Source organism: Trachurus japonicus, chromosome 4 (assembly GCF_045865225.1).
Source record: "Trachurus japonicus isolate A0001 chromosome 4, Traja_1.0".
NCBI classification, from domain to species: domain Eukaryota; kingdom Metazoa; phylum Chordata; class Actinopteri; order Carangiformes; family Carangidae; genus Trachurus; species Trachurus japonicus.
In genome coordinates this window covers 23,707,977-23,726,558 of record NC_140910.1, presented here as the reverse complement: position 1 = coordinate 23,726,558, position 18,582 = coordinate 23,707,977, and the positions used below count along the sequence as shown (strand labels likewise).

General features: G+C 43.2%; 1 protein-coding gene across 2 annotated transcripts; it reads right to left on the bottom strand.

Moving 5' to 3' along the window:
• Positions 1–1,017: 1,017 nt before the first annotated feature.
• On the bottom strand, positions 1,018–15,625 carry ivns1abpa (influenza virus NS1A binding protein a). Of its 2 annotated transcripts, none has more exons than XM_085774849.1 (15): positions 15,388–15,625; positions 10,320–10,564; positions 9,937–10,070; positions 9,188–9,357; positions 8,977–9,052; positions 8,706–8,879; positions 7,505–7,630; positions 5,696–5,806; positions 5,015–5,156; positions 4,592–4,816; positions 4,055–4,176; positions 3,665–3,791; positions 3,419–3,550; positions 2,355–2,528; positions 1,018–2,251 (listed from the first exon to the last, which is right to left on the bottom strand). In XM_085774849.1, the coding sequence occupies exons 3-15, from the start codon at positions 10,045–10,047 to the stop codon at positions 1,989–1,991; spliced, it is 1,953 nt and encodes a 650-aa protein (XP_085630975.1). In that variant the 5' UTR covers positions 10,048–10,070; positions 10,320–10,564; positions 15,388–15,625; the 3' UTR covers positions 1,018–1,988. The 2 variants fall into 2 exon arrangements, with proteins under 2 accessions (XP_085630975.1, XP_085630976.1); XM_085774850.1 differs by lacking the exon at positions 15,388–15,625 and adding an exon at positions 11,091–11,161.
• Positions 15,626–18,582: the final 2,957 nt, after the last annotated feature.

Here is an 18,582-nt window from a genome sequence, read left to right as displayed (position 1 = left end):
TGGACACAGTGAACATATTGTTCAGTTATAATTTTGGATTACAGACACCAAATCTCCTTTTTACTGTCTTGGAAAATTGTCCTCGTTTATCAAAGTGTGCTGTGAATTTTGTGAAATCCAGAGCCAGACTAAGGATGAACTGTTTTTATTCTGGACTGTTGATGCGATGGAAACTTGCACACTACTGGGTTTTATCTCCTTTTGTCTCAAAGTGAATTCATGTGTAAAGTGTGAATTGCTTTTGTTATTCTGCTCCCACTTCTTCGGCTCAGTGTTTGACCTCTGGGAGTTTAAAGTATAAGTCCAAAGCAAAGAGAAGAAGTCAGTAATTAAATGTTCCCAGTTCACTGTATGAGGGAATAAAAGGAGACTGGATCAGATTTTGTATTAGTGGCCAAACAGAAATGACAGACTGTGTATTTAGTCTCTACTCGCTGCACGTGGCCTGTGTGTGACAAGGCTTTTTTTTTTTTTTTAAACTGCAGCTGTCAGGTGTGTCAGAGATTATCAGACGGCAACTTGTGAATGAGCACAGGGGCGGGGAGGGATTTAACCGATTCTGACTGGCTGTCGGTGACTTCTGGGGTCATGCAGATGCGGCAAGCTCAGCTGGTCCCCGTTCAGCAAGTCACGGCCCACGGTGAGTGAGTGTCGCCGGTCCTTCCTGCTGAGGTCTGTTAGCCAGCTTAGTATAATCTCCCTCTAAAAGACACTTAGAGGAGCTAGAAAAAAACCTGGCTTAGCGTGATAGTCCCCGAGGAAAATGGGTGGCAATGGAAGCGTAGACGGGCAATGACCAGGAAAGAGTCATTTAACAGAGCCGGGGGGGAGACGAGGGCGCAATAAAGTCTAAATTTAGGGTCATTAAAATCAGCTGTTGGACACTAAAGTCAAGGCTTCCTGTCTAGTTTTAATTCTTTAAAATGCTCAAGCCTCAAGTGCAACCACCTAAATATAAAACCATCCCTTAGAGACGTTTACACACATTACACACAAGTCATTCCACTGAGAACAAAATCAGATTTAAATGATTTATTAATTAAGAAATGTTACAAATGTGATAACTTTTCTTTGCTTTAACATTCCTTCCAGAAGAATCTGCCAATGCCTGACACTTGAAAACACAAAAGAAAAGAAGGATCTTCAGTAAACTGCATCTCTACATACATCAAGTAGTTAAAATCACGATAACAAAAAGTTTGGTTAGCAGAAGCATTGTTGTGCGTGCAGAAGAAAATTAACTAAAACCGGCACTGGTTAGATTCGTTGACTTAAGCTGTCTGCTACTACTTTTATTTTATTGGTAAATCAGCAGTGTATAAAAAATATAAAAAAGGCCATCGTTTAAGATTCAAAAAGCAACCCAGCTTGTTTAAAATGACACAAAAAGCCATGACGGGTGTTTAATTAACTCTCACTCTGAGTAAGGCTTCAAACCATTGACCTTTAAATATGTGAGCAAAATTACATTTTCCACAACAGAAATATTCTTAAATAAACTTGAACATTTTTGAACTTTCAAAAGTCAAATCGTCATCACTCCACACTGCCACCTTCCCAGTGACCGACAGTAGATAGCTCAACTGAAAACCTCCGATGAAAGTGACAAACCTTTCAACTCTAAGAGAAAAAGAAAAGCACTAAATGTGTATTAAATGTTGGCATATGACAAAAAATGAGGAAGAAAAACAAAACTATATACAGCACGGAAAAAAAAAAAAAGTATGCAATATGCAAAGGCGTTATGTTGCTTTTGGCAACAACCCTCCCCACCCGCCCCTCCCCACCCCAATAGAAGCCGGTCTTCACTGAAGACCCCTCGCCCCGACATCCCCCTCCCCCACCCATACATATCCGCTCATACACACACAGAACGTCACGAAACACGATTACGTCACTAAGCCTGTTAGTTTGGAAAAAGGTGAAGCACTGTGAGACTCCCCGACCCCGCCCGGCCCCTCCCCCTCCTCCCCGTCTCCTCCCCCTCCTCAGTCGCAGAGAGGAGACGGGGGCTTGGCACAGTCGTTCCACTCGTCCGTCTCGGGGCTGTACACCTCCAGAGTGTTGAGGAACTCGTTCCCGTCGAAGCCGCCCACGGCGTAGATGGACTCGCCCAGCATGGTCACGCCGGCGTTGCTGCGTGACGACGTCATGCTACCCAGCATCCTCCACTCGTTGCGGGCGGGGTCGTACATCTCCACACAGCGGAGAGCGTGCGAGCCGTCGAAGCCGCCGACAACAAACAGTTTGCCTGCGCGGAGACGGAGAGACGTCAGAATGAAACTTCCCACAACTTATCAACACTACGATCGTCACACCACCATCATGTTTTTGGGTCGTGGTCTTTTTTTTACCTGCATGGACGGCGACGCCGGCTCCCCTGCGAGCGACGTTCATGGGGGCGATCAGGGTCCAGGTGTTGTTCTCAGGGTTGTAGCGTTCCACAGTGTTCAGGCAGTTCCACGACTCCGCCCCTCCGATCACATACATGAAGCCCTCCAACTCGCACACTGCTGCCTGGTGCCGCCCTGAGAAGAAGAAAGATTTATGAATCCAACCTTTCGTTTCTCCTCAGGGTGCAAATCTGTGCTGTGACAGCTGTGTAATAAAAACCTCTTCCTTCATTTGGATCTCAGCTACTCTCATGTTCAGTCTTGTTCATGTGTCACGTTATCGTGTTGTCAAACCTGTCAGATGTATGATTTATGACCTGCCAGACTACTCTATATTATCAACCATGATTGTACTAAAAGAGATAGTTCAACATTTTTACCTTTTATTGTTGGTGCAAGCTCTTTTTAAAACGGCAGAGCAGAGCCGTGAGCTGCTCAGAGCTAAGCTAACTCATCAAATACACAATTCAACTAATCCAAAATGCTCTCGTGAACAAGTTGTGACCTGCACATTCACCACGCTATGAGATAATAATGGAAGGTTACAAGACGGAGTTGTTTTCGAGGCAAATGCAGAGACTGCTTGCCGAAAAACTGCCCCTGACGGAAACACGCATCAGTGGTTTTGCATGAATTCAGATTCGACTCGATCTTGTAACCTTCCGTTATTATCTCATAGCGTGGTGAATGTGCAGGTCACAACTTGTCCACCAGAGCGTTTTGGAGTCGTTGGATTGTGTATTTGATTAGTTTGATGAGGGAAACCAAGAAATCCCATGAGCCTCCGTAGCGTAGCTCTGAGCAGCTCGCGACTCTGCTCCGCCATTCTAAAAATAGCTTGCACCTGCAATTAAAGATAACAAACCTACTGCTAAGACTATAGGGATTGTGGCAATGGGCCAATTTGCCAAAAATGTTGAACTATCCCTTTAACAATATAAGCTCTGCTCAGATTTATTCAAAAGTCCTCTTAAATATAATGAAGTGTGGCGCTTCAGTGCATGTGGGACTGTGTGGACACGTACTGATGTTAAGAGGAGCACAGTTGAACCAGGTTTTGGTCACGGGGTCAAAAGCATCACAGTTCTTCAGGCCCTTCTGCCCACAGGGGTCCGACCCTCCCACAACATACAGTTTGTTGTTCAAGGAGCAGACACCTTTTAAAAAGAAAGAGAAGACAGGAACAGCGGTTCAAATAGGCTCCCTCCCTTTTCTTAAGAGATCAATAATGTGCAACGATCAGTTACTTCATCCTTGCAGAGGGGACTGACCTGCATTGCAGCGGTTTGTCCTTAGCTCTGGCACTTGAGCCCACTCATCAGCATGCGGGTCGTACGACTCCCCACAGCTCAGCTCGTCCGAATGCCCGTTTGAACCTCCAATCACATACAGTTGACCCTGTGAGTGGCAGCGATGGACAAGTCATGAGGTGATAAATACAACACTATAAAAAAAAACACTCAGTTTAACTTTTGTTGCGACCAGAATTTTAAAAAGCCAACTATTTGAACAGGCAGCAGGTAAGTATTTACACAAGACAAGAGAAACCTGTTTGAACATGGAGTGGGTGCAATTCTAGGCCGATATTCAAAAGGTGCACTTTATTGTTGAATCAATAACTCCCTAGATAAAAAGAAGAATGAATGAATGATGTACTGTACCATGAGTACAGCCATCTGGAATCGAGCCCTCGGAGTCCGCATGGGAGCGATGAAGGTCCAGCGGTCCTCTTTGGGGTCGTAACACTCCACAGTCCTCAGACACTCCTCTCTGTTGTAGCCTCCTGCAACATCACAAAGAAGAACACGGATCACTTTTAGGACTTACTTCAAATTTCTCCCCTTATTTTTAAACTGAAAATATATAAAGCTGTTAGAGAGAATGTCAAAAACCAAGAATCGATGATACTCGAGCTACAACGAGCGGTTGAGAACCTTAAGGTTATTTACAAAGAGTACGTACTAGAAAGGCAAGGCAAGGCAATTTTATTTGTATAGCCCGTTTTACAGTTCGTCTCAAAGGGCTTTACATCATCCTCAGCCTTTAGACTCTCACATCGACTGAGGAAAAACAACTCCCAAGAAAAACCTTTCTACACGCAAAAAAGTTGGAGAAACCTCAGGGTGAGCAACAGAGGAGGGATCCCTCACCCAGGAGCCAAGCAAAACATGTATTTAAATCCCGTTGTGGTTCCCCACCTGCTGCGATGAGTCTTCCATTCAGGGCCGCGGTGCCCAGGCCGGAGCGAGCGTAGTGCATGGGAGAGAGCGGGTGCTCCTCCAGCTCCTCCGGCTGGGCCTCGAAGCTGAGGCTCTTCATCAGGCAGGGGGTGGCAGAGGGAGACGTCTGGGGGCTGTTGCGACCGTGCAAGAAGATCACACACAGCATCCCGTCCAGCACAGCCAGACACAGGTAGGTGTTGTCTGGAGGGGAAAAAAATCAAGGTGATTAGACTTGAGGCAGAAAAACAAGTCGAGATTTAAAGGAGGGAAAAATAATCAAATTCAAATTGAGATGCTATGTCACAATTACACTTTTAATTGAATCTCACCTATTATTGTGCTGCATCTGTGAGGCTTGTGCACATACAGCTAAGTCAAGTAATTCAAAAACACACTTACTTGTGGTCTTCTCAGAGGCAATGTACTTCCACTCTCTCCTGCCGGTCTGTTTGGGGGCATTTGCTGCTTGGTTGGAGGGCGACAGGCTTCCTGAGGAGCTGCAGCTCATCTGTCTCTGGGTGCTCTCTCGTACCGGTTTCTTCTGCAAGAGCACAGCGCAGCTACAGCAAGCTGTCACCACACGCCCACCCAGTTCCCGTGCCTAACACCAAACCTAAATCATGTCCCAATCTACTACGCTTAGATCCAAAATGTAGACGAGGGGATGTAAATCGTGTCCCCGAGTTTGCACTGAAATCTCAAACCATCTGAAGCCAACAACACAGCACTGCAAACTGTCTCAGACCAAGCTACAGCACACAGTTCATCACAACTTCAAAAAAAATAAAGAAAATGCTGCCGTCGCTGCCCACTCTTGACACTGATTTTAAAGTCAACGTGTGGTTTTAATATGTGCTCCACAGCATTAGCCAGGCAGGCATCATAGCTGACATTAGCTTTTACATTGTGGCTAAACCTAATGAGCCGTAACTATGTGTAGCCAGGCACAGGTTGTGTAGTATTTTTCTGCATGGCCAGGCACAAGCTGCTGTACAAGTAAAAAGCTACAGGCTGCCAAGCACAATGTGGGTAGAGAGACTTCGTTTAAAGTGAAGCCAGGCACAAGCTGCTGTCGAGTACCTGCACAAACTGAAGGTGGTCCTCCTCGCCACCAAACACCTCACTGTGCCCCTCAATCACCAGCCCTCCATCCACCAGTTTATGGTCAGGTGAGTAGTACAGCGTTTGCACCTGCAAGACAAACAGGAACAACACACCTATGTGGCTGTCTCCATGGCAACAAACTGAGAGCCCCAGCATAATGGGAAGCATGAGGAGGAGGAGTAGGAGGAGGAAGGAGGAAGGGGAAGGGGGGGAGCTGTGCTGTGAAGAGAAGGAGGGGGAGGGGGACGAAGGCCTGGATCTTCAGCCTCGAGTGCAACGCTCCCTTTAAAAAGACACACGGCTCAGCCGCTCCACACAGAGCGGGTTAAATATTTCAGCTCAAGAAGGTAACGCACAGCGACTTCTCTGAAATTTGCATCTAAAAAAAAGAGGGAGCTGGTGATGAATCAACCGCTGCATCTGGAAAATTCTTCTGTGAAGAAAGAAGACGAGGAGGAGGAGGAGGAGGAGGAGGATGAGGGGCTCCATGCAGCTCTCCCCCTCCCCACCACCTCTGCTGCTTGGAAACCGGTCCTCTAGCTGAAGAAGTTGGGTCATTGTGATGGCGGCCACAATAGGCAGTCAAATCCAGATGACTAAACGATGACAGTACGTCTTGTTGGAACAACCATCAAGCTTAGCTTGAACATTAGAGATTAAAATCTCATGACAGATTCAAACCCATCAAGAAATAAAAGCAAAACTACTTATTCTGGTCAGACCAGACAAAATAATAGTGAGGAAATCTGTTGAAGTCACTCAGTAGTCCAGCTCATGGTAAAAGTTTGGAAAAGAGGGTTTAAAAAAAAAAAGAAAAGCAAAATGCTCCTTTAAGTTTTGTTGAATGTGAGAAGAAAATTTCAAGTGATGGTTTGTTGTCTAGTGAAATGTGTTGTTTTCTTAACAAATTACCATGCGTATGTGAAATGCTGGTTTCTGTCCGATGCCAAATTTGAGTGGTTCTTGACCACAACAGTGGCTGGATAGGTCTGTATTAGCATGCACTGTTACTGTGTGTGCTGCACAGGCACATCCAATTAGATGTGTTTGTTGCTAATGGTTTGTGGGAGAAATGTTTTTTTTAAATGCAGAAATGAGATGCATCTGTATGTGTGGCATGGACAGATGGGAGCACAGTGTTGGCTGCAAAGAGAGGCTGCTGAGAGGCAGTAGTGCTCCTCTCCTCGCTCTCTCTCTCTCTCTCTCTTTTCTCTGACTCATTACCCTGGTGGCTCAGTCCTGGCTCCTCAGTCTGGTCTCCTGCTGCTGCTAATAAACCTACAGGAGAGATAAATCAATGGGGAGGAGTGCCTGTTAGTGCTGGAGCAACAAACACGCACCTGTTCAGATAAGTAAAGTGGCAGTGAGACAACAGAATCAAGGGTCAGACCTTTGAGAACCTGTGGTTTTTTTGTTATTTTTTTGCGTTTCAGCGGAGAACAGCACTGTCATACTCAGATGGGGTTTTATGTAAACCAATCACGTACCCAAAAGAGAACAGTGGAAACAAAAAACAAGAGCAAAACAGCAGCTCTTTTTTGGCTCACCTCTAATGTGTTGTATGGGTCAGGGGTACAGAGTTTCTTACTGCAAAAACCTCAACAAATCACAGGGGAAAAAAAAGAACAGTCCTGACATGGCAGCATGACAGTGGCATGCTATTTCTATTTCAGCCCCCTTAACGGCTTCTTGATGTCAAAAACAGGAGTCAGAAGAAGAAGAAGGGGGAAGGGGGGCAGGTTAGCATCGAACATCGACCCAGAGAGTTGCGTGATCTGTACTGACCTCCTCCATCAGTCGTTCCAGTTGGTCTCCGTTCTCCCAGAGGCTACGCTGCACCCAGTTGAGCACCTTCGAATAGAGCTTGCCATTGCTGGGCAGGGTCAGGTTGTCTTCTAGCATTACTTCTAACTGTAAAAACACAGAAACAGGAGCTGGTGTTAATATGCAACAGGAATAAAATGAATGCAAATCAGTACCAGTCCAGGACCTTGACTGCTCATACTCGATCTAACTGGCTGATTAATAATTTACCTTCGCCCTTTTTGATTCAATATTTTGTACCTATTTACTTGCTTGGGAATAACCCACGAGTCATACATGAAATCAATATATTAAGAACTGGATGCATTTTAAAATGTAGGTGAATTTTAAGTGTCCCAAGAGAAAAGGGACTAATGTGAATGGTGAAGGCTCGGGCTGCTTAAACATTTCCCTTTGTTTCTTTAAATGACCGAAGGGCGACTCCAGCAATTACCTAATGGGCCACATAGCTGTCAGTCATTGATGTTTTCTGTAATGATCAATGCAGACCATTTAACAAGTTTGTGGTTGACTTAACCATTGGATTTTCACTACAAACTGGAGCTGCATTGGGAAAATGATTAAACAATAGATAATTTTTCCCCAATTAGACATTTTTCCATTTGGGATCTTGAGTGTGAGTGGTGGTCCAGAGAGATATCATCAGATTTCTCATTGTTTGTCCAACGTCACAATCCTCAGGGTAATTCAATTTATAATTTACAATGATGCATTTGAGAAACTGCCGAACGTAAGTTTCATGATCACATGACAGAAATGAACAGATTTCATGTATACTTCACATACATCAACTCATGGTTACGGCACTAGCTCTTTATCTGACGAGTTAACCCGTTGTGTAGTCATCAAGTACCTACGCTTGGTCTTACAAATTGCATATGTTTAAGCCTGCTGCCCTTAATACACTCTCAGCTGGCTTTAGCAGTGGGGAAAATCTATATGAGGCACACCTGCACACTTAGTGTTTGTAATCTCATGACAAAGCTAGAAAGGTAAAAATATACAAAGCTTAAGCAGTATGTTATTCAACATGAGACCTCCAACACTGGTCAGAGGAGAGAGGGCAAAGAGCAGCGACCAATGGCCTTGCAGCTTCATGATCAGAGAACGGCTCCAGCCCTAAACTAACTATTAAGTCCTTGTGCAGCTTTTCATTCAGTACCTTGAGGCGGGGAAGTTTGAGGAAGTCCTCCTGTTCAGACACTTCCAGCAGATGATCTTGGATAAAGGCGTCCACCTTGGCCAAAACTCTGGCATCTCCCATAGAGCTCGCAAAGTTGCGAAAAGAGATGGCGTTCTGGGAATCCATCTTAGACAGCAGATAGTCGCCACAAATCTGGGAAGTGAGTGTGACAGGTTTGAGTAAATAACATGTGTGCAATCCAGTTGAAACTTGCTGGATTTGATTAGTGGCACATAACGTTATACCGTACCTGTTTGACTCGCTCCATCTTGAACCTTTTTGCTGCTGAATACACTTCCTTGACCCGCTCTTTATCTGCCTTGAGTCTGTGTGGAGCACAGAAAAAACAAAAACAAACAAAAAAAACAGGTTGTTAATCATTTTCAAATGTCAAATGTTGAGAATTTTGCAATGATTAGATCAGGGACAAAAAGGTCAAAAAGGCCAAATGTGCTACTGACTGGGCAGTATAGGCGTAGTTGAGCAAGATCTCCACAGCCTCCGGGTCCAAGTCCTCAAAAGTGACATGTGAGACTCCGTGAGGCTCAAGGTCACTATTGAAGATCTCAAACAAGTAGGGACTGCAGCAAGCCAGAACAGCACGGTGAGCCATCAGCTCATGACCACACACCTGGATGAACGGGTAGAGAGAGAAAACAAACATTTTAAAATGTGTTGCTGAAGAGGGAAAAAGTATCTCTGCTCTTAAAAGAAGATGACTGATAGAAAACAATATTTGTGTCTTAGGGTTAAAGGAAACTAAAACTAAACACATGATATTGATCTGCAGAAAGTCTATCATGAAAAAAAAATCTGAGTTACAACAATGCCATTTCCTGATTGGCTGCAAACATCTTATCATTACAAACGATGGGGACAGGTTCTCACACAGGCTGTGTGAACTGGTTCTCAGACTTGAGGTATGAAAACAATGAGAACAACAGAAAATAACAAATACTTTAGTCTTATTTTCATAGTTTGCAAGTTGTTTGAGTAAAAAACAGAAAACATTAATTCCCAGCCCCAGGGAACTATGCAGAATCTCCCTTTCACAAAACATATTAGTTTAGCCAAAACTAACATCTTGTGTGTCTCAAACTGTTTTGTATTCTCTCAAATCCTCTATTATATGGTGACCTTGGCCACTTATGTGCAGTGGCAAGTGCAAAAAACCACGTGTGTGTGTCTGTGTGTTTGCATTAAACCATACCTGCAGTCTAACATCACAGAACTGACCACTCTTTCTCAGAGCATTCATTTTGGCCACGGTAGAATCCAGGAAACTCTCGTCCTCAAAGATTAAATAGCCGTTGGGAATCATCTTGGTAAATTTTGATGGTATGTCTGTGAAAGAGAAACATATATAAAAAATTTTTAAAAAAAACACACAGGAAAAAAGAGAATTATTCTTTTATACTGAAAGCAATAATACCCAGCATGCTATTCTTCTGTACCCTTCCCAACATGCTTTCAACTGCACAACATAGTAATAGCTGGCTTTATTAATTGATGACCAGAGAGAGGATTAGGATTAGGTTCCTGTGATGTGCATTGTGCATTATAATCTGTCCTATGCATTAGTCATGGCCTTACCTAATAGAAAATAGTAAGTGCCACCGCAGAGAGCAGGCGAAGCAGACTGAGAACTGAATCGTCTTCACCCAAGGAGAGGGATGGGAAGCAGAAGAAATGCTAGTTGACTTCAGGGGCGTGATCAGCCGGGAGAGGGGGATCAGCCGCACGGACAAACTATCAGGCTTGAAGCGACTGTAATCAAGTCCTCGGGATCCCGTTGGCTATAGAGTTGTACTTATTCTGTGTTGGTCATACATTATAACCTAGGAGAAGGGAAAAAAAGGAGAAAAGAGACATGAGTTTTTGATTATTCTTTAAAAAAAAAAAAAGAGATCGGCAAAGAACAAAAAGCTCATATTGAAATTCATTGCTGCCTATTCTTGGATCTGGAGCCGTACTCGCATGAGTCAGATCCACGTGGTAAATCGAGGCGACCTCGCACATGTGATGGCAGATGAGAACACTGCTTGCTCTCCCTCCTCCTTTTCCACTCTTTTCCCGAACGAGTCCAAACACAGCGTAGAGTAAACCGACCTCACAGCGTTTTCCATATTCCATTTCCCCTCCACATTAATACAAAAATTCAAGGACAGACAGATTGTGGATACACACCGACTTCATCTCACCACATATTCCTTCCTTGATCAAGATCGGGCAGAAAACAGCAGAGTTCAGCATTTCATTCCAGCATCCTGTCCACCAAAAGCCACACACGGCTGGTAGCTAAGCCCATGCCTTTGATAGTCCTCCCTTACAACACCCTCTATTAAGCGCTTCAAATCTCCACACCTGCTGCTATGTCCCACCAGGCCAAGCAAGACTGTTTAATCCGTCTCATGCCTTCAGCTCCGTCTCCACCCTCTCTGAAGCCGGACCACTCAAACTCTATGTTATGTGACAAGCCCCTTTGGTTGGCTCCTCCCCACCATGAGCCCTTTCATTCAAGCACTGACCTATAAGGAAAACACAGCAGGGAAGAACTTACGACAGCATTTACACACCCAGACAGTTGGTTAGATGCAGTAATCGTCTGGGTTTTTTTTTTTTTTTTGCAGCGCTGCACTTTAAATTATGGTTGGCAAGCCCACATACCACGTAAACCTGGCCCCTAAGCCCCGCCTACACACGAACGTCACACATCCCTCCTATCGAGATATTTTATTCTGCCAATAAAAGAGTTAAATTTAACAAATAAATAATAAACTACCAGTGAGATCTTGAAAAATTAACATGGCCGATGTAACTTTAGGCCAAAGCACATCGACAGTATGCCATCTGCAGTTTGAAGCTCCATAAATAAATGAGTTTTATCACCAGAAAAGAAGAAGACGGACCACAGCAGCTGCCCCCGTAGTCTGAAACCGTATCCAGGCCCCATGTGACAAGGTTTTCATGAGCAGCCTCGCTTTGTGCAGCACAACTTGTATGAGATTATAACACATTAAAAAAAAGAAGAAGCTGTGATTTCAGTCAACTGCCCTCAACACTAATGTCAGTCAGGTTTCATACCAGCGCATGAATCGTTGTGTAAGAAAAGAGGTATTTTTACAATCTTCCCCTCAGGCAGGGGGGGAAACTATAAAACAAAATACTTTATTATTAAACTGATTCTTTAATCTTGTGACAGCTTTATCTATTAAAGTTTCATGTCCAGCTGCTTCGAGCATCGTCATCCACCATGAGCAGACCTGAGGTTATGTTTATCTGCTCACACAATACTGACAATGTAAGAAAAAAAAAAAAGGAAAGCCAGTGACATTGAAGCATACCAACAGTGTACTCTTTGTATGCAGCTGAAATAATAACCATCTGCTCCCTGGTCAGATGGTTTGGAGGTAAGGTATACAAAAACACACAGTCTCGCAAAACCATAGCCATTTGTGAATGGTACTATTGTACTGAGGTAATACTGTTTCTCGGACAGTTTTCAGCCAACAAGAAAATAAATAAATGCTTCTTCGATTGTGAGACATCAGCACACTTCGGACTCAGCAAGTCATTCTCTACCGCCATGGGCTTCGCCATTTCATTAACTAATCCCTATAACAGCAGCAAAAAAGAAAAAGGGCCAAGCAATTGGTTCAACAAGAAAATCACAATGCCAGTTTGATACCAAAAGCACGCTTTACATATTACCCTCAAAGATTACACATTACGCTAGGTGATGACTTGTGTGCCAGTCATCTGAAACCATCATCTATCTGATATTTAGAATCACCCACAAAGCACAAATACACGTACTTAGCCAGATCGACAAAAACAAAATACTCAAATCCAGTGACCTACTAAACTCAAAACCGCGCTGCCCAGCGGGAGCTTAATCATAAGTCAAGTACGAGAAGGAAAAAAGGAGGAATTATGTTGAGACTGGACTGTTTATCCTGAGTCTTTAACCATTTTTTCACCTTTACACTTTGACAGAGTACGCAGCATGATGGGAGGAGAAAGTAAAGACAGAGTTTGCAAGGGGAGGAAGACAGCTACATCATTTTAAAGGGGGAGATGGAATAAAATGAACAATGAAAATGAATTATTGGATTGCTCTGGAAACGCACGGATGTTATGTCACCGTGAGAGAGTTTTCTATTCAAAGGCAGTTAAACGCGCACTGAACAGCCAAGACTGTTATGTCGTCCCGCGGTTATGGGTTTGGCATAAAGTGTAAACGGCGGCAAAACTACTGAGATAAGACTACTGGATGCGCGCCACATTTTTTCTTTTCTTTTTTAATACGGGTAAAGCATGATGGTGCGTCTTGAGATTGTGGTCTTGCGATGCTCATGCACTGAGCTGCACTGTATTTTCAGCAAGGTTGGCACGGCAAGCTATGATTTAGCGTGTCCGTGTGTGTGGATGGAGGGAACACTGACCCAGTTTTGACTGGTTATGCAACATCTGGCAAAAAAGACGCCTTGTGTGAAGGCTCAAACGCTCAACTCCTCCACATGGTTCCACCACACTTTGCCTGTTGCCGTGTTCGCCTCTCGTGTCTCCACCCCAACGGGCACTGTGAGGAAAAAACTGTCCTCACTTCTCTAGATTAATATTTTCTATACAAAAAAGCTGCTTCCGTTGTCCACAGTTGTTATATCTGAATAAGAAATAATACTCTTCTTTAGATTGATGGAGATTATCTTACACAATCACTGGTGTTACTCTGGAAACAGGAGCTCGGGTATGAAGTCCAGCTACATGATGAACACTGTTGTTCAGTCCATCACACAATTGTTGCCCTCAAGGAAAATGGTTGCCCCCTTTGGTCACTTGCACGGACCAAACACGTTCATGACCGCAAACTTGTTTGAGTATACTGAAATAACAAATATCCAGCTCACTCACAAATAAACACACAACCACACAGGCACACATACACAGCAAGCTTGAAGGGCAGACTTTGTGAGCTGGACATGTTGATCTATGGGCATGCGCTTGACAACCAAGGAACAAAGACGAAGAGCACAAAAGCCTAAAAGAGAAAGAGTGAGATTGTTCACAAATTTGTCACAGAGGGTTGCTCTGAATGTATTTTCTCTCTCCATTTTTCCATCTGATTAGCCAGGCACAAAGGTGCAGGTCTGACACTTGGTCAGGAGGACTATCAATGGTTGTTTGACACCCCTCCCCCCAGTGGCGAAGGGAGGCACTGCCAGATATTTCACCCACTTATCCTGTGTGGAAATTTACCACTTGAAACAGATCGTGAAAACTGCGCTCTAATGAGATACTAACAGTGATTATGGAGGAGGAAGGAAGCAAACGGCGACACACTCTACAATATCTCAGATATGACAACAGAGCAACGAGGAAAATGAGGAATAAGTCGATTGAGATTTGAGAAATCACAACCACCATCATCCGCCTTCATAATGTAACCTAGAGCAACTCGTTTACATCATAGTGGAATAAAAATGAGAATATCTGCGCGTCAATTAAGGTGTTGTAAAATAGAAATCGTGATTTTTACAGTTTCATATATGGGAATTTTCCACGTGGTTGCCAGCCAGCCAGCCCTCACAACCGGATTAACCAGCACAGTCGGCCAGGACTAGACTGGAAGCAGCCGGGAGACAGTTTCCTTTCCTGCAGCACTTTACAGGCCACAAACAATTTCCTTTAACTAGACGGATCGATAACAGCACACCCAAATAATAATAATAATAGTAATAATAATAATAATGCTGAATGAAGTTAACGTCACAGAAAGACAAAAGTGAGGCGTCGATTTTCTTTTCTTTTTTCTTTTTTTTTACACAACATGGCACTAAGCAGATCGGAGGGGTGAGTAAAGGACAGGATGTACCCACACTACGTTACCCACCCTGCCAGTGTCATCCCCCCACCCACCCCCATAGTGGGCAAGTCCCTACATCCATATACACCCAGTAGTCCATGTTTGTCTATTCGCTGCAAAGCAATGCCATTCATCCCCCTCTCCCCCTCCCTCCCTCATCCTCCTCCTCCCACTCTGTGCTGGAGTAATGTACCCGAGCCATCATGTCTGGCTGTGAGCCAAGGGGGTCTGCACATACATACATCCCGCCGCCAGAAACTGGGTCAAGAAGAAAGCCCCCCACCACCAGGAATCGGCCCAACCCGCAGATAATATATACACTAGACAGGTATGTAGGTAGCTCAGGGCGCGTGTTAGCTAGCGCGTGGTGCTACAACAGCCACACCGGCAGCTTTTTTAACAACCATGTCGGACACATCCACTGAGTCGATGACATGTGTCCTCAACCAATGCAAGAGAGAGGAGTATTTATTAACTATTTGTCACGGTGAGCCAAATGGACCGTGTCGTTAAATAAAACTGTAGATCTCTAAGGTTATTATGCGGAAAGAGCGGTTTTTTTTACGTGACGATGTTCGCGCGCCACGAACGTTAAGAGGCGTTCAATTTTTTTTTTTTTTTACACAAAACTGAGCAAAGACACTGGTTTAACACGATGAGAAAAGGCAATATGTGGCTGAATAACGAGCTGCCAGATGTTCCCAGTGACAGTGGGTTTCTCGCCCCCCTCGTTTCTTCTACACATGTGACAAAGACAACGACTAACGTACGAAATAAATGTAAAAAAAATCTTACCTGAGGCGTTTGACAACAAACGATATTAGGCATATTTAATGCGAATTCAGAGTTGGTTGGTTTCGTGTTTAAAAAAAAGCAACGACGCAACGCGGCTACAGGCAGGCACAGCTGGGCTCCGGGGTTGTGGTGGTGGCGGCGGTGGTGGTGATATTATAGGCGTAATGTTCCCGTAGTTGTTGTAGGAGGAGAAGCACGTCCACTCTCCGTCCGGTCTGAGCTCGCTCTGACAGGCGGGACGGCGAGAAGCGCGCTCCCGCTGAAGAGCAGCCCGCGAGCGCCACGCCGCCTGTGACGTAGGTGGGCGGGGCCTCTTTTTTTTGCCTCTACTGGAAGGAAGTGACCAAATCCGCCCAATACTGGTGAAATACAGTAGTAGCCGTAGCCCATATGAGGGGGATCATAGGCATCTGTGGTTAAAAAAACAAAAACAAATAGATAAAATAAAAACAAATATACAGCTCTGGAAATGATCAGTTCCTCTGGTTTTACTATTCATGTGTGAGTAAAATGAACACTTTTGTTTCATTCTATAACCTAGTACTGACAAAATTTCTCCCAAATTGGAAATAAAAATATTGTCATTTAGAGCATTTATTTGCAGAAAATGGCAACAGGTCAAAATAACAAAAAAAATGTCTGGTGTTTTCAGACCTTGTATAATGCAAAGAAAACAAGTTCATAAGTTCAAGAGTTTAGAAATCAAAATTGGTGGAATAATCCCAATTTTTAATCGCAGCAGTGTTTTTTATTTTATTTTTTATAATCTTTCTTTCTCATTAAATATGATTTGGTTCAGGTGATCAGCTAAGTAGAGTGAGGTGTGCTTGTGTTGGAGTTCAATAGACACTGGAATTGATGGCTGCCATACATGTAGGCTTAGCTGATTTATTAAGAACATTTTGGAGTGGTCTCTTTTTTCCAGAGCTGTATGTATAAACTATATAATAAATAAAAAAAACTGATTATAGATCTCTACTTAAAACACATTTCTTGCGTTTAACATTTCCTGATTTTACCTGAGTTCAGGGCTCCATACTGCTCCTAAATGGGGGGATTTTGCCCCTAAAATTTGAGACGGTGCAAGAACATTTTTCATCTACTTGCACATGTGCAATCAGTAGGCTATTTGCCTTTCTTTTTTTCTTTTATGTAACACCGGTGAAAAATGGAAGCGAGACTCAAAGAATCTGATATCTGTCATTACAGGTGGCAGATCAATGTGTGTGAGTGATGATCATGAATATTTGCTTTGCAAGTTGATTCAGGGTGTGTGCCTAAATTTTCTGCTTGCGCTCCTAAAATTTTAAGTTAGGGGCCACTGTGCTCCTAAAAAATGTTAATCTGGGGCCCTGGAGTTGTTTTCCACTGTCAAATACCTGTTTATTTCTATATAGCCCTGCCAGATTTATTGTCATTTTAATGTTTAATATTATCCCCTGTGATATTCTTTTCTCTTTGTTTTAACTGTTATCCTAATTTTCTCTGTTAAGTCTCGTTTGATGAGATAAGTGCTCTATAAATAAAGTTTATTATTATTATAAAAAGTATAACTACATTTTCAACCACCAAAAGCTTTAAATTATAGGATAGGTTTGCACTATCTAAGACTGTATTTAAGCAATGGCTTGGCACTAATATGAATGTTATTGCAGGTTTTGTTTGCTGTAAGCCTTCGTTCTACTGTTATCATAACACATCCTGTCCCAAAGAGCTCTCAATTGAAGTGATGGATTTCACAGACCACTTTTTCTGCATAAATATTTTTATCTTAAGCATACACAAGAAGTCACTGTTCTGTATTTAACAAATAAAGTTGGTTTCTTTCAGAATCTGTGTTTTAGTATGAAATTCCCCCTATGTCTGTTGATATTCTCCTGCAATAGCTAGAATAGGGGAAGAAGGAGGAAATATGAAACAAAAGAAGGAAATGGGATAAATAAGGCAAACAGGATGTACATTAATATGGGGGGAAAAAATGAAGGCAGTTCAGGAATGAAGTGGATCAAACTGGAGCTGAAGTATAATACAGTTCTTGACGAGATGTACAGAGTAATGAATAACCAACTCTGCTTTGAAGTGTGACGTCAGAGAGCAGGTCAGCTTTAACAGTGGCGCACTGTGTCAGTAGGATTCAGCTGCGAAGCTCAAGGACATCTCAGTAAAGTGGATGTTTGCTGTGTGAAATCAAAGTCCACATGTTTCTGGGTCTAACTAACCAGGGTCCAGCATTGTTTCTGTGCGGTCCACTCCTCATTCATATATGTGCATCGATTTCTCCGTCTTCATTTCATTCATTTATTGTTTATTTGTGACGGGACTTTGCATATTAATGAACATTATAAAAATGTAAATACACCAGATTTAGCTCTGGGCTAATTTCCATCTGTAGTCCCGCGGCACACATAACGACAAGTACAAAACATTAATAACAACATTAATAACATTTAGTATGGTACAAGTATCATATCACAATACCACAATCACAAATCACATTACAGATTTATACCGTAGCTGTAGTGGAAAGAGCAGTGTGTAATAATAGGTTCGGGATCAAGGATGTAGCTGTTAAGATCCATTAAAGTGCATCTGTTATAAAGTGCTATTATTGCTTACAAAAAGTGCATCTATAATAAAGTGCTGGATTTTAAAGTGCCAGAGGTAAAGTGCCTACAGTTTTGGTAAAAAAAGAAAAGAAATATACATATATTTAAAAAAAAAAACAGAAGAAACAAATACACAAGGCACACACGCACGCACACACGCCCACACATACTCACACAAAAAAGAGCATGCCCTTAATGTTCATTTGCTGTATTCTCCCCTTTTAATCCACCAGTCTTTCAATTCACACCATCAGTGTGTGCCCCAATTACTGGTTGTCATTTGTCATATTCTCAATGTGTGAGTCATGACAGCATGCTGGGACAAGCAGCACCACTGCATAAGTCGTTTGATGTCCATTAAGAGGGAACATCCGGGCTAAGACCTCTACACAGACATCATCATACAGTAGAGGAGGAGGAGGAACCCATTCACCTGCCCTGGCTAAAGAGAGCTTAGTAGCCTACTACCTCAGTACGTCAGTAATTAGATTAGAGGATAAGAATCGCTGCAGTACCAATGTGTCATGTGCCTTTGTATCTGCATGGTGGCTGTGTGTGTGTGTGTGTGTGTGCGCGCATGTTAGTAGTA